General features: G+C 27.1%; 1 protein-coding gene across 2 annotated transcripts in view; it reads left to right on the top strand.

Annotated features, from left to right (window-relative positions):
• The window catches only part of LOC142324143 (uncharacterized), a 616,229-nt gene extending 600,073 nt beyond the window's left edge, over positions 1–16,156 (top strand). For both annotated transcript variants that reach the window (XM_075364836.1, XM_075364835.1), the window contains exon 7: positions 13,781–16,156. In XM_075364836.1, coding sequence (XP_075220951.1) covers positions 13,781–13,878 — 98 coding nt within the window. In that variant the 3' untranslated portion in view covers positions 13,879–16,156. The remainder of the gene's footprint in view (positions 1–13,780) is intronic.
• The last annotated feature ends 528 nt before the right edge of the window (positions 16,157–16,684 follow it).

Here is a 16,684-nt window from a genome sequence, read left to right as displayed (position 1 = left end):
AAGTTCGAAATATAATTTTTTACAATGATTAAGGAAGAAAAGTATTTTATGATAAGATCTTACAAAAACAAAAGCTTAGTTGTTTGGTCATATATTAAGGCATTAAGAATGAGTTAATTTGCTAATAGAAGGAAGCATAGAGAGTGAAGTTTGAAGGGAAAAACATGAAATATATAAAGGAGAAAATTGAAATAATCGGATAAAAGATGTAAAAATATTTTAAGATTAGAAGGGAAATAGAATAAAAGAGTAGAAATTTTCCCTATAAGAAAAAGGTTTTATCGATATAGCTTAACATTTTTCATGGTGTGCGTAAATAAATATTAAAAACACAGATAAACACAGCTATTAGACTTATAAAACAGTAGCAATATATGGGGTATAGTACCTTTTGTAAAAGCTTATGTGAAAGTATTTTAATAAGCTGAGCCTACATGCAAAATTCTGGGTACATGTACATCCAGTATTATGTGAAATTTATGGATAAAGAAAAATTATTAAATAATTCACTTTATATACATTTATAAATTCATATTATGTAATATACATTATTTGTATGAACGTATACGAACAGCATTACTCATTCTTTATATATATATATATATATATGTTTAAAAGTCAACGAGTTCCGTTTTTAAAAAAACTTGAACTTTATATCCTTTTGTAAAAGGTACCTTTTGTAAAAGCTTATGTGAAAGTATTTTAATAAGCTGAGCCTACATGCAAAATTCTGGGTACATGTACATCCAGTATTATGTGAAATTTAAGGAAAAAGAAAAATTATTAAATAATTCACTTTATATACATTTATAAATTCATATTATGTAATATACATTATTTGTATGAACGTATACGAACAGCATTACTCATTCTTTATATATATATATATATGTTTAAAAGTCAACGAGTTCCGTTTTTAAAAAAAACTTGAACTTTATATATACAATTTTAGTTTAATGGGGTCTAATGTAACATTTCATATATAAAAAGGATAATTTAAAAATATTTCTTAAAAAAATTGTACTTAACAAAGCTAGATATAACATTATATTATTAGAATTCCTTTTTTTTAAAATATGTAACATGTATTTATTTGGATATAATAAGTTATATAAACCTGTCTCCGTGGCGCGTTAGTGTTAGCGTCTCGGCCTTTCATCCGGAGGTCCTGGGTTTGAATCCCGGTTCAGACATCACGTTTTTCACACGTTTCAAAATTGTCATTTCATCTCATCCTCTGGAGCAATACCCAACAGTAATCCTAGAGGCTAAATAAAAAAAAAATAAATAAATAGAAAAGTTATATAGTGATTCTAAATTAAATAACTCAGTGGAAAAATTTGAAATCCTAATAGTAATCAAACTCACTCTTCTATTTCTTTGAAACAGCCATCCACATACCATATCTTATTTTTATGTTATAAATAAAATATTTTTATAGTATTATTTTAATATGAACAGTAATTCTTTTTCCTTATGTCCTAAATTTAACGAATTGAAATCTAAAACGAAACTGATTTAATAAAACGATATTTTTAGTAAATAAATCTTAATATATCATTTTTGAACATAGTTGTATGTGAAAGGTTATCCCAAACTTTTACGCTAAATATCACGGTGGTTGCAGCTATAAATAACTCCATCTTCTCAGTTATAGTCCGAGTATTGAATACTGCCAATCCTGCTCAAGGGAGAATGTACGGTAGTCAAAGTTGGACCGTAAAAGGGGGTTGGTTGGGTACACTACCTGTTTATTTCTTAATAGCAGTGACAAGGGAAATTTTTACTTTCCATTTGCTTTCTGCAAGAAAGCAAATTTTGAACAAAAATTTTAACTTCCAATTTTAAATGAAAAAGTTTATGAAAAATCATTATACATACGATCCAAATGGGATCTCGCTGTAAAATTTTATAAATTCGCAAAATATGTTTTCCTTAAGGAGTGCATATACAAAAAAAGAATCGATAAATCACAAAAAATCGAAATGAAACAGGATCTTTCTTTACTCCATCAGTTACATTTAAGGTGGTGGCAATGATATCAATCATATTAGATGGAAGTCCTCTTCGTAACTAACTACCTTCACTATTGCTGAATTTTCTCAAATAATATAAATATTTCACCTGTTCACACCAACTGTTTAAAAATACATTTTTTTTAAATTTATAAAATGTATAGTTTCTTTTTTTATTTAGGTTTCTACGTTGTATTTGCAATATTCTCATAAAAAAGTGAATAAAAAGTAGAAAAAAAGTGGAAAATTCCTTGTTGTTGACATTTGGAAAGAATGGTTAATATATATTCTTTTTTTGTGTCTAATTCTGAAATTTCAGTATTCAGTATATGGATACTAAAAATAATATTATTAATTTATTTAATTAATGACAAAGTTCGTGATCACTAACGACCGTATTTAATAACTGTGTTAACGTTAAATGTATATGAAAGATAGTTCGGAGTGAGAAAGGAAATGACAGAAGAGAAACGTGCCTGCCAACAATGTGTCCTTTTTTTCTGACAAGACAGAACGAGTAACAAACTGATATTACTCATCTAGCGTGACTGTATTGTACAGTGTACCGACAAGAAACGCCCACACAACAACGCTCACACACACACACACACATATCTATACTTACACTCATTCAAACACAAATTAGGCAGAGAGAAGGAATTATTAGTGAGATGTATAGTGAAATAAAGGAAGTGTCGAGGAAACGCGTGCACTAGTGCACTTCACAAGCGGAAACCTTTAATGCCGCACGCTAACACCCACTAACATTAAGCAGTTTATTACATCGTTATTAATTGAACTCATAGTTAAGAGAAGTGTCATATAATTGATTGTATTATTATCGTATTAATTTCTCCTCAATTTTAGAATTGTATTATTTTTTTTTTAATTATCATCTCTTCTTTCATTATTTTAATATGTAAATTAATTGTGTTACATTTTTACTTTATCAAAATAATAGTTGTTTGTTGTAGTAATATTGACTTAGCTAAGTGGAGATTACAAAAGTTATATTACGGATTTTTTTTCACGAAAAAAGTTGTAAAAAATTACCAAATGTTTTCTCAGTTACAGAATCAGATTTTATGTATTTGTTTTATCCTTATTGGTCTTTGACCAATATTTTTAGTCTTCTTATTTTACGTAACCTTAGTCTTGAACAAACAGTTTTTATTAACTTTCTGTACATTGTACATTTACTAAATTTATTAAAATTGAATTTCTTAAAATGATTCAGTTAGTTATCTATTTTGTATATGTCAATATTTGTCTCTCTTTACGACTTTTATCTTTTACACATTCCTCTGTTACTTAATATATTTGTATCCTAATATAAGTTTTACAAATCGTCAGATAGGATTGCCATGTAGTCTGCAAACGATGCGACAATGACGTAATCCCGAGCAGGAAGGTCGGGCTGTGAAAATCGAATACAGAATGGGCTCCAGAACACAGCTGAGGAACTCTGTCGTATCGAATAATCCAGATAATCCTGGGTTAAATTTCTGTGAAAATAATTATTTTTTCTTTTAATCTGGTAACTTTATCGCCTGGAGCATTTTTGCTCGTACATTTAAAGTAAATATTAAGGTAATCCTCAATTTTGTTTTACTTATTTCCTAGATCAAACTACTTTTTTATAATCTTTATTTTTAAAGTGTTTTTCCGAACCGGACAGAATTTAATTTCTACATTTTCGATTAACTGTTTTACGTTTTTAATATTTTCTCATTAGCTAAACAATTTAGCTTTAACAATTTACCATTTGAAGTCGGCAAACAGCTTTTGCATACATTTAAAAAGTAAAATTATTCCTTTGTTCATATTATAACCTTTTACAAACAGTTAAAATATGTCAAATCGCCTTACTAATGTTTTATCTATTTCTGTCGTTAAGTTTTATCCAAATATATTGTTTTAATTACATCTGTTTAGATATTTTTCTGTGTATATAATGAATTAATATATTTAATCTCTAAAGCATAATATTCTATTCAAATTTTTAATGAAATTGTAATCACGAATAATATAAAAATTTCTATTTTAATTATTGATAATTCTTTTTATAAATTTAATTTTTCAGACTTTTAAATATTAAAAAAAAGGATATCTTAACGTTAGTAACTAATTTATTATTGTTGTTAATTACAAAAGATAGCCTTTAAATAACTTTATTCAACCGACAGTAAAAAGACTCAATTAACCTTGACAGCTTTATTCATAGACATGTTTAAAGTTAGAATTTTAGACTCCGCTTTGATTAATAAATTGGAGTTTATATGGAACCGGCCTTTTTACACTTCTAAAAAGTTATTATGTGGAGGAGGATATATAACTCATCAAAAGACAGACTATTAGACTTTGGCTATGTGTAGATGTATTTATTTTTGGCCTACTTAATGAATGAATTCATTCATCTGTTTAAAAAAAAAAATAATTAATAATAAAGAATTTTAAAAATGTCAATAATATTAAATTGAATTAAATCTAAATATTTTTATTATTTATACTTATAAAATTAATTTTATACATTGAAAAGTTTTACTAATAAAATAATTAAACAAATAAACGTTTTTTAAATTATGCAAATATTTGATTTTGAAGAATACAATAAGAAGATTGCGTAAACTTTAAATAGTTACAATTTTTTTTTATATGAATAAAGGTTATGTTTTCAAGAACAGAAAAACTGTCAACCTGTCAATCATTAAATATAAATGTTTTAAATATATAACATTTAGATGATTACTTTTTATCCTTCTTTGCTAAACTTTTTCTACGAGTATACGCTACCCTTTATTAATTATTGAATTTTACTAATTTCTATCATTAATCTAATTATATATAATTGTTAACTGTACTTACAATTTCGTTTATGTAAATGTTATTTCTAAGGTTCGAGTCCTTATCCTGTATGTAGCTTTTATATAGTTTTTAAGTGGATTTAAATGCTAGACTGTGGATACCGGGGTTCTTTGGTGGTTTTCAATTATCCACACACATTTCAGGAGTGGTCGACCTGAGTCTGTTCCGGACTACTTGTTTACCCGTAGATTTACACTTACACTGCACTTCATCTGCAACTACGTCAGGCCTGGCAAGCCCCGGTAGCGGCAATTGCATTGGATTACACACACACACACACACACACACACTCGCTCTCTCTCTCTCTCTCGGCAAAACTGGCTGGAGAAAACAAAAAAATTTATAAATTAAAAGTAAAATAATTTTCTAACTAAAAAAAAGATAAATAATATATAGGTAAATTTTTATTTTAAAGATTTCATAAACATGATTAAATAACTCATAACTGAGTTATGAGAACAGGTATTACCGTTGACTGTAAAAATCTTTAGTCAGATAAATAGAAAGGTTGGAATAGTTTAAAATTGTGTGACAAGTAAGTTTGTCTAAAATTTTATTAATTACAATAATAAAAGAATAAATTTAAAAATATATATTTATCATTCATGGAGGATTAACACGAAGCTAAAAATTTTAAATTAGTATTGGATAAGAGGCAATGAAAAATTATGACTTGAAAATTATTTATACGTTTATCAATATATCATTATATAATAAATTAAAATATTTGTGTGTTTATTTCTCCCGATATTACTTAGAACTCAAAAGCAGACGGATCAATTTGAATGTTCCTTTTACAACTGAATTTATTGCCTAACTTTTATTAAATAAATATAAATATCTGTACTAAACGGTAATTAGAATAAACTGGGAAACAGTTATCTCTAAAGCTGTTTACATTCATTATTTGAAAATCTAAAACTGGATGGACATTTCGATTGTATGAGCAGTTATCAACGCATGATGATTGAAATAAGAATTTTGGTGTAGTTATATTGATTTCTATTAAGCGGTTCTGGATAGATAAATCTGCTAATTCTTGGAAAGTGGTGGAAAAACAGAAATAAATCGTTTACATTTTAAATTTGCGGTAAAATTAGCTTTGTTTGTTTAAAATAATTTTAAATTGTTCAGTGTTATAATTAGAACATCATTAAATATATTTAATAACCAGAAAGCTTTGCCTTATAAATATGATATCGTGTAACGTTTTTGATATAGATTTTTCCTTTTCATTATTCTTATAATTAGAAAACAGTAAAAGTAGCATTATTTAATGCTTACTAAAGTCAATTACAGTAAAAATTCTCGTTTCTCCGCTAATATAAGATTAATAATTCTAATACCATACATTTATAGCATTTTTGTTACTATTTTATTACTTTTTGACATTTTCTCAATGATTTTTTTTAATATTCTTAAAAAACTTGTCATAAAAATTTAACCAACCGTAAGGGAAGATGTTTCATTATATCATTTTTAATTTTTTCCCGTTAAATACAGATTTTATTAATATTAAACAGAGTACAAAGTACCGTCTCACATTTACTTAATTCATATGAATTTTATGAAGATAGGATAATAATTTCCGATATCTTCCCGATGGTTTTTCTTGGAATTGTCTGGTATAGTTTTTATGATATCAATAAACCAATACGGTGTTCAGAAAAATGAAATTATAAAATTGATCACATCATTTTCGGAAGTATTATGTTATATTTTTATTAGGAAATTTCTTGTAACCATACATTAATGAAAATAATTGTCAATTAAAAATGTTAAAACTATTTTACCGTTAGGAATTATTGGTAGCCAAAAATTTTGTTGTTGATTTTATGTAGTTTGTATTAATAATGAAGCCTAAATTTATTAAAATAAGATCAATGATCGTTCCCTAATTTAGTTTATTTTAAAGCGAATATTATTTCAATAATTAATAATAATAATTTTTCTTTTTGATAGCCTCAACAACTCTCCTAATAGCAATCCATCAGAACTCACTAGAGTTAAATTCTGGGAAGCTGCAATGATCCAGACAAGGAGAAGTGCAACAGAACAGTGTAAATCTTTGTTTATTTTACAAAAAAGCTAAAAACAAAGTTGTAATATTTTACTGGTATTTATTATTTATTTTTATATAGTGGAAAAAAAAGGATACATGAAAAAAGCTACCTAGATTTGTTTTTAGATTTTTTTTTCTTTGGGTAGGGGTAACTTATGATGAGGTTTTACTACAAAAAAAAAAAATTTTATCGGTAATATTTAATTCTTTTTCTGCCTCCCCACCTTAAAAATCATCTTTCAAGAATATCTTTTGATATTTTTACTTTCACTGTGTTAAAGGAAAGACTAAAAGAAACTAAATCAATGAAAATTGTGCAACCAATAAAAGGTTTCCTAAATTTTTTTGGGATGGGGAAATTAGATGAAATATTTTTGTAATATTATTATTAAAAGTTAAAATGAACCAAAAAAAGTTTTAAAAATTCAAAAAATCGATATTTTTTACTTCGATTGACTCCTCCAACATTGCTCCCAAGGCATTTTTTTGGTCACGTTCACTACTGCTACGTCTAGAAAAACGTAAAAATAAATTCGGTTAAAAGATACGCAATAATAAAAACATAGCTTTTTAATGTTTTGGGGAAGGGGGAATTTGGGGGCAAATTTAAGAAAAAAAATAATAACGTAAGCATGCAAGCATATATTGAGTTTAATATAAAGTGAGAATATGTTGGCAAAATTTTGAGAAAATGGACCCCAAAAACTAACTACCTCCTTGGAGACATTGGCCCCAAAAATTTACAATCAAATTGTTACCTTACATATACAAATATCTGTACAAAATTTAATCAAAATCAGTGTATCCAGTCAAAAGTTATTAAAATTCAACAACGCAAATACAGATACATACGAACATTAACGCTTACTTTTTTTTTTGTTTTTTGGAGTCCCAAGGTCATGAAACGTAGAGAAATACAAAAAACGTGTATCCTATTTCTTCATTGATGATATCACGAAATTCGTTAGAACAGTTTTATTTACAATACAGAAATTTTTGTTTTTTGAGCGAAAGAAATATCAAATCCATTGTAATTTTTTTGGATCATACTTTCTTTCTTGCAGCAAGCAGTTGAACTGTGATGCCAGGAAATTAAAAACAAATACCAGAGCTAAGACCTTGGTCAAATTAACGAAACAACGTTTAATAATTGTAAGAAAATACAACTTCCTGATATAATTGTCAATCACGCAGGGAATTAAGATTTCAGAAACTACATTGGGGCCTTATAAGGTCCAAAAGACAGTTCACCAAAATGCCAAAATTGAAAAAAAGCTTATATTAAATTAGAAATGTAGTTTCTATAATCCCATATTCGAGTGTAGTAATCTAGCATTGGCCTAACCATTGGCTTATAAGATGAAGGATCGATCAAACATCTTCACATAAGCTACACCCTTATGTGACACTTTAAAAACAGTCTAAAGCCTTTCTTTGCTTTGATTGCTGTTCATTAAACAATTGTTTGCAATCAAATAAAACACCCATACACGTAACTGCATCTTCTCTACTTATTCTACACTGACCAATCTTATAGAAATATTTAACTTTTACACGTAACGTTATCAAGGTTGAGGGGCATTCTATTAACAATAGACCACTGATGTATTTATTTACATCATTCTCAAAAATCAATTGATCATCTTCAAAATTCATCTTAGCGCAAATTTTTAAATCTGCAAAAAAAACCTTTAAAGGAAAAAAGGTGGTAATGTCATTTCTGTAAAGAACAATGTAAATTATATAAATAATAATTAACTCATTATTAAACTGTTTAATTATTCTACTGATAAAAGAAAGATGTAGTTCTATATGGCAGAAAAAAAAAACTTATAGAGCCAGTAAAGTTTTGAATAGTTTTATATAAAAGAATGGATAAAGAAAAAGGCAGAAAAATGAGAAGTGAGAAAATATTGAAAAAAAAGAAGAAAAAGCAGTATTTCATGAAGATTATAAGGAAGAAAAAACATCTTAGTTTGAACATATCCTTCGCAGATTTTGGTTTGTAGAAATGAAGTTGTCTACAGGTCGGAATTATCAAAGGAAAAATAGAAGGAAGAGGAATAACTGGGTACTTACTGACAGGAAAGGAAGAAGGTATAACGAAATAAAGAATACGCTCAGTATGCTGGAAATCCAGATCTAACCTGTTGAAAGACAGATTTATCAAAAATTAAGAAGAAAATTCCTAAAAGATCATTATATCTAAGAAATTATTTTCAAATAACCGTTATGAAAAATATTCTGCTTCAAATTAATTAAACATGTACCTATTTTGACCAGATTCATGCTCTTATTAACTGTGAAATTTAATCTTTGGATTCAAATAAGGTTAATGTCTCAGAAATGGGGGCCTACTTCTGGATATGACTAAATGCAGAAATGATTTATTTTCTGTTATGGAAAACAAATAACTGTGGTAAAAATAAAAAAAAGTTATGGTTAAGAAAAGTTAAAAATATTTTTCCTTCAAACAGAGTTCACAGTTGACGCAATTTGTTACAATCTTCTCAAAAACCTTTTAATTCCTTTTCAAATAACGCCATGAATAATATCTTGAAATTTTTATGGACTTAATAAAGGGTAATATTTCTTTATTTGTTATTTTTATTGAAGAAATTTACAAGTTTGCACAAGAGATACCAATACCTGGAAGTTTCTACTGCAGCTTCAAAACTAAGAAAATCTTTTCTCACAAAAATTTTCGTAAAAAAACTGATGTTGAAATAATTGCAATTGCTGTTTTTAAGAGTACATCTTAGAAACAGCAATTGCAATTATTATTTTTAACAAATGGTAAGTTAAAAAATTCTGGGGGCGCTAGAAAAATTTTGATTCTCAATATGGGCGGTGGGGCGAAAAATTTTGAGAATCAACGGTCTACAGCATATACGTATCAGAGCTTCTACGTCAAAAACGAGGGAAATGTTGGAGGAACTGCACTAATTTTGACAAATATTTTTTTATATATATATATTTTTTTATAACGGTACTAAAAACAAACAGAAATAACTAAAAACCGATATCATACGTTCATTCTTTTCGAAAAATGATGAAATTATGTAATTTTGAAAAAATGTATCAGTTTGTGAAAGTGTAAATTCTTTTATTTCCCAAGTACTACTGCCCCCAGTTCGATGAATCTTTTTTCAATTTTTTTTATAGAAAAAACTTCTGTTTACATATGCAATATTGTTATAATTACCGGGTGCAAAGCCGCGAGTAATAGCTAGTATTTATGTATATATATATATATAATGTTTTGTTTAAGCAATTAATATTCGTTGTTTCAGAATCGAATTTAATATAATAAATTTGTTTTAAAGTGTAAAAAAAAGTAGATTCCAAATTAATTCACTCAAATAATTTATAGGCATTAAAGTAATCATTAACCAAGCGTATACGAGTATTTCGCTGTTTGAGGTAAGAGGAATAGATCGAAATGATATTTATGTTTTTTAATATTTAGGACAAAACTTCGAAGCCAGTTATGTCAAGTTGACTTTTGTCAATATTACTGAATAAATTCTCATTGCAGTTATCATTAAAGTCCATTAAATCTTCTATCATTTTGCTTCAAAGACCGCAGTCACTTTAAGAAAAAAAAGCCATTCCAATATACTCTGAATTGCACCACATCTTCCATTTTATCCGCTAATAATTTGTTGAGTGATATTTCACTCTCTTCACATCTAGGACTGGCTATAGAAAACATCATTATAGAAAAAAAGATTTTTTTTCTCATGAATCAGATTCTTTAAAGCATTTCTCACGACACATCATAATGTCTATCTAAATGCAGATATTTAATTATTTAAGACACCTACACCCTGTTTACTGAAAGTTTTGGTTATAATGAATATTATTCTGATAAAATATTAGTGTTTTCTGCTTTAAAAAATATTACGTAACAGCAATTTAAAAAAAAACTTGGTAAAGTACAAATTAATGCCCCCTTTATAAAAAAATACGTTACTGAATAAAAAACTGAATAAAATACGTTATAAAAAATTGTCTCAACTGAAGCAATTTTCAACATGGAAAAAGAAAAAAAATTTTGTCAGTCTATTTAACGAAAAATCGTTACATATTTATTAATTTTTACTTATATCTCAGAAACGGTTGAAAATCTATATAATAGCGTTCATTTTTTTTAACAGGAAAAAAATTGTTAAAAGTAAAATATTTGTTTCTTAGAGCTAGCATAATGCTAAGAATGATCTTTAATAAACACTACTTTAGTTGAAGAACAACCAGTTTTTTTCGCATAAAAAACTCTTTTTTGCGAAATTTTTTTTTACGAAAATTTCTGGAGTTATACCTGTGAGTGCCTTACTATGTCTAAGTGTGTCCCACCTATTGCACTCAAAAAAGGTGTGCTCAGCATCATCTATCTCGTTGCAGTAGTTGCAAATTGGCTCTTCTCTCTTGCCTATTTTGTGCAGGTAGTTATTGAAGGAACCATGTCCTGTAAAAAACTGCGATAGGTGATGATCAACCTCACCAAATCTTCTCGACAACCATGGCTTGATGTTGGGGATGAGGGTTCTTGTCCATCGACCCACAGCTTCCTGCGACCATCTTTCCTGCCAGATATTATAAACGGCATCCCTGACCTCTTGTTCTGGCTTGCCTTGTGCCCTCTCCACCCTCTTTTTTGCGATTAGGTCAATAATATTTAATCATATTTGGCAGAATTTTTATTAAAATTGCTTTCTCTTTAAAAAAATTGCCGTTTCCTCTTTAAAGTGGAATATTTCGGCTCAGAAAAATCGTAGAGAGATACAAAAACACATATTAAAGCTAAAGTCTTAAGCTTTTAAACGATTTTAATGCAGTTTTCTGAAAAAAAATTGGTTTTTCCCATGCGCTTGGTCAAACATGGAAAAACTTTCAAATTTTTACAACTTTTCTTCGCACAGATTTTTTTTTAATTTGATGATTTTTGAAATCTGATGTATATTTTCAAAAAGTAGAATATTAAAATTTAATTTATTTTTTATTAGTCTCTCTAAGCCTCTTGGTTGCAAAGTTAAAGTAGCTTGAATACAATAATTTTATCACAAAATATTTTTGTACTAGTGTATTTGATTTTAGTTGAAATACCAGTAAAACATAATTGTTGCCTTTTTTTTTTTTAATCAGCCATCACCTTCCTAGACCGCCTGATCATCCCCAATTTTCTGTGGGCCTTCTACCGCCCCCTCAAAACTCCCAGCGACCACAAGAGGGCATTATCGCCCCCTTTGAGAATGAATGCTGTAGACGAAGCTCCCGTTGTTTGGGTGTTTCCAATGCACGGGAAGCTTTTCTTTTTGGCTGCAGGAACTTTCTAACCAATACTCTTTCTTTTTTCAGTAGCATTTCGATATGTTTGAAGGGTACAGAATTTAAAGTTCCAAAGCAAAATTTTCAAAATTCAGCGTCCTTTTAAGAACAATTACATTCCCAATATTATTAATTTTAAAGTTCTAATTGTCCTTCTATTCGAAAATAATTTTTTTCAAAAATCACCGATTTCCGTAGTAATAAGTTTCTTTTCTTACTATACTTTTGTGAAGTTAATCGCAAAATTTGTGTTTGGTTAGACATTACATTGTGGGATCGGAAAGATTGGGGTGGGAATATACTCGTAGTTGTTCAAAATGAAATGTAGACTAAAATGTAGAATGAATTTTCCTCTTATTTGGATCTGTAAGTGTGCAAAATTTCATCACGATCGGAATAAAACGGTAGATCTGTGTAAAAGACAAACGGACATACAAACATTCTTCTTTTATATATATAAAAAAGAAGTAGGAGAAGAAGAAGATAGATATATAAAATAATCATTCATTTATAATAATTATGGTTAGTTTCAATAACTCAAATAATTTAAATTCTTTGATTAACTGTAATCGCGTTCAAAAAGCGTTAAAAAAGTCAATACGAATCAAGGTAGCCTTAACTATATGAAGGATTACTCCATTAAAAGTTTCATACCTACCGAAAATTTTATATTTGAAACTTATTTAAAACTTTTAACTGCTTCTGAACTAAGAACTTTTAAATATAGTTGAAACTTTTATTTTTTGATTATACAAAATGTGGATAATATTTTGCTTATTTGCTTGTTATAATTTTAATTATCAGTTTAATCTTATCTTTACTACATTAGTGTGATAGAAACAACATTTTAATTATGACATTAATTTATTTTAATCAGGAATATGAGATAAATCTCTATTTCTCTGGTATCAAAAACACTTTCTTGATACAAAAATACTATGCTTTTATATTCAAAGATTGCCTAAGCGTCTTTTGTATTTGACTATTTATTAGTTCTTCCTTTGTTATTTTAATGAAACTATTTAATGAAGAATTGAATTTTTCCACACTTAAACTGGATATTTATTTTTTGCTCTTTACAGCCTTTTATAGACTATACTAAATATAAATGATTTTTTCAGCCACTTTTTTTCCCTCTCCAGTATATCCTCATCCTCTTGGATTGAGCTTTTTTTGTCCTTCTGATTAGTGTTCGGTCCTATTTTTTTTTTCTTTGATCAGTCATGGAACCTCTTTCATACTCTGGACTGTATATTTCTGGACCCGTATTTCTGTCTCTTGTTCATCACTTCCGGTTGTAAGTTGTGTTCTGTAATATTCTTGAATACCTCCTTACACCAGTTTACAAAAAAACAATCATAGACTATAGCTTTTGACGGAGTCGTGCTAAAAATATATAATTCAACCTTGTAATATTTATGTATTTTTTATCGTTACATATATAAGTAATTACAGTAAATAATTATTTTTAACTTATATATACATACATATAAATATTTTTTTGTTTCAGGTGTTGGAAGTGGTAGCTCTAGTGGCAGGGGAATTTTTGTTATGGAAAGTTGGCAATTCATTTTATTGTCAGTATCAACTTTATTTTTCAGCAGATAGTATCAAGCTTAAAAACTATATAATACGCATAAAACATTGCGGTCTAATAATATTATTATTCTGTAAAGACTATTTGTACTTGGCTGTGCAAGTTCAGTGTTGCCAACTATAAATAAAGAAAAATAATTTATAATAAAAGAATGGCTTATTAAAATTTTTAATTATTATTTTCGTCTAAATATTTTAAGTCTATTTTTTACATATTTTATTTAACTGAGAGGTTGAGTAAATTTTTATTACGTTAATAATTGATGATTAGGGTTTTGGTTGGTCATCTTATACCATTAATTTAAGAAAAGATAGGTTTTATTTTGTTTTATTACATAAGCTAATTACAAAATCCAATTCTTAGAAGGTAATGTTATGTTTTAAAAATTAGTTAAAAGTAATATGAAAAATAGGTTTTTATCCACCAAAATCCATTTGAAAAACTTAAATTCAGTCAGAGAAACAATTAAAATATTTTTTACCGTGAAAAAACCAAATAATTTTTAAAAATATGATGACTTTAATATTTTACACGTTACGTAACGTATGAATACACCTTACTTTTAATTTCAGATTTTTTATATTAACAGAAGTAATTAAAGTTTAAAAACAAATGATGATAAAATTGAATTATTTTTGTTTTATTTTAAATAAGAGAATTAACGTAATAAAATGTTCCTTATTATTACATCTCGTATGTTTTACTTAAAAAAATGTATGTATTTTACGAAAAACATGGAATTACATTTTAATGTACATGAATTAAATTCTTTAACACTAAGTGTTCTGTAATAAATTTACTTTGTTTTGTAGTCTTGTAAAGAAATCACGAGATGAAAATTATATAAATTATGTTACAAAATTAACATTTTAATATACCACAATAATTTAATAATTTGATGTTTTGAATTAAATTAATTCAGTACACAATTTTAATTGTACTGGGAAAGTAAGACATCCCCCCCTTACCGCTAAAAATACGCTATAAATTAGACATATTGAACAGGCGCCAAATACGAAACAGTGTCTTCGGACAATTCACAATGTTGACGTCCCAGTGCCCAGATCGCATTCTTATAAGGTACGTATCAGGTCTACAAAATCTAAACCTGGAAAAAAAGGATGCAGGATAAGTAAAACTGGATAATATGAAAAGACAAAATATCCAAAGGACATATCACAACATACGGCAATTTAACTCCACCCATAGACCTGTGGATTGATCGTAAAATTTTAACTTAGAATAGAAGCAGCACATTTATTATAAAATATTTTGTAATTAACTACTGAAACGTACACTACAGACACGTTAAAGATTTGTTTAGTAACACAAAGAAAACATTTTTAATAAATTTTAGATATTACTTTGCACAAAATAATTTTCTTAAGTAAATTGAACAAAAAATATATAAATGGAATATGTAAGGTGCACTTTTTTTATTTTTAATTATACAAGAAAAGAGGATTGGTCATCTTTATTATTATCCAATTATAATGGATTTTTGAAAACGAAGAAATCGCAGTTTTTTGCAATGTAACTAACCTTTTATACTAAGAAAACAATATCACAAAAACTGAGCAGTAATATTTTAGCATTTTATTCACAGAATTAATGTTATTTTTGAGATAGCATTATAAATACTTTATATTCGTACTAATAAAAAAAAAAAGAAAAAGCAATCGCTTATATTTTTACAATGCCGTTAATTATAATGTAATTTATATAAATATTTTTAAAATAAAATACTTATCGACTTAAAATATTTCATCCGTTAAAAATTATCTGAAATATACAGATTCTGATCCATAAAGAAAACTCTAAATCTAACATTACAAGCTTTGGAATTGCTTATAAAATTTTTAAAAGCTTGTATACAGTAGTAATTAAAAAGTGAGTTACCAAGATAAAAAATTGATTGCAGTATCATTGTTGTAAAATGTGGTTTTATTTTTCAAAATATTGTATCATCCATTTCTTCTCCTTTAGAATTAATTCTGGGTAAATTTAAGTATTTTTAATCCTTTCTTTATTCTAATTCATTATATTTTTAAAGATATTTTACTAACATTTAAGAAAAAAAGATTATGTAATTTTAAGATTGTACAAAAAAAAATTTACTATTGGTTGAAATTTTCCCCCTCTCTGTAATATTGCAGTCACATTGTTTCTAATATTATTTGGAATTAAGATTACAGTGTGTATGTAAAAATTTACTGTTGGAATATTTTAAGAATATGAAAATATTTTTTATATTCACTGACATTTGAAATTAATTGTTGTTACCTTCCTGATGAAAACTCAGAATACGATGAATTGAAGATTTATAATAATAAACTAGTAAATGTTTTATAATTACATTCTAGTAATATGAAAACCTATAATAATATAAACGGGTTCAATAATTTGATAGTTTTTTTTTATTTTTAATTTTTATGAACTAAAGAAAAATGAAGTCGTTTTTGAATAAAAAGCGTTTATATGTGAGTGTATGTTAATGAAAGTTTTGTATGGTATTCTGTTTAAAAAACGTAAAAAACAGATGTTATTTATTAGTCCTGTAAAATTTTTTCCACTCGGTTAATTGTTTAGTTGATGTTTCAGAATTGACAAATCGATTTGTTCTGGTCTTTGTAAAATTGTAACGTTTAGCTTAACTCAGCAGTTTTCAAAATCATTTTTGAAATAACATGATGTAACTATAACATGAGACCAGTTAAAAATAAACCATAGTATTATTCAAATTATTACTTTTTTTAAATTTTTAAATAGAAAAAAATTTTAATGAGCCATAATCTATGAAATATAATCATAAGAGCG

The sequence above is a fragment of the Lycorma delicatula genome, chromosome 4 (assembly GCF_047948215.1).
Source record: "Lycorma delicatula isolate Av1 chromosome 4, ASM4794821v1, whole genome shotgun sequence".
NCBI classification, from domain to species: domain Eukaryota; kingdom Metazoa; phylum Arthropoda; class Insecta; order Hemiptera; family Fulgoridae; genus Lycorma; species Lycorma delicatula.
The sequence above is the reverse complement of the archived record's forward strand: the minus strand, read 5'-3'. Positions and strand labels throughout refer to the sequence as shown.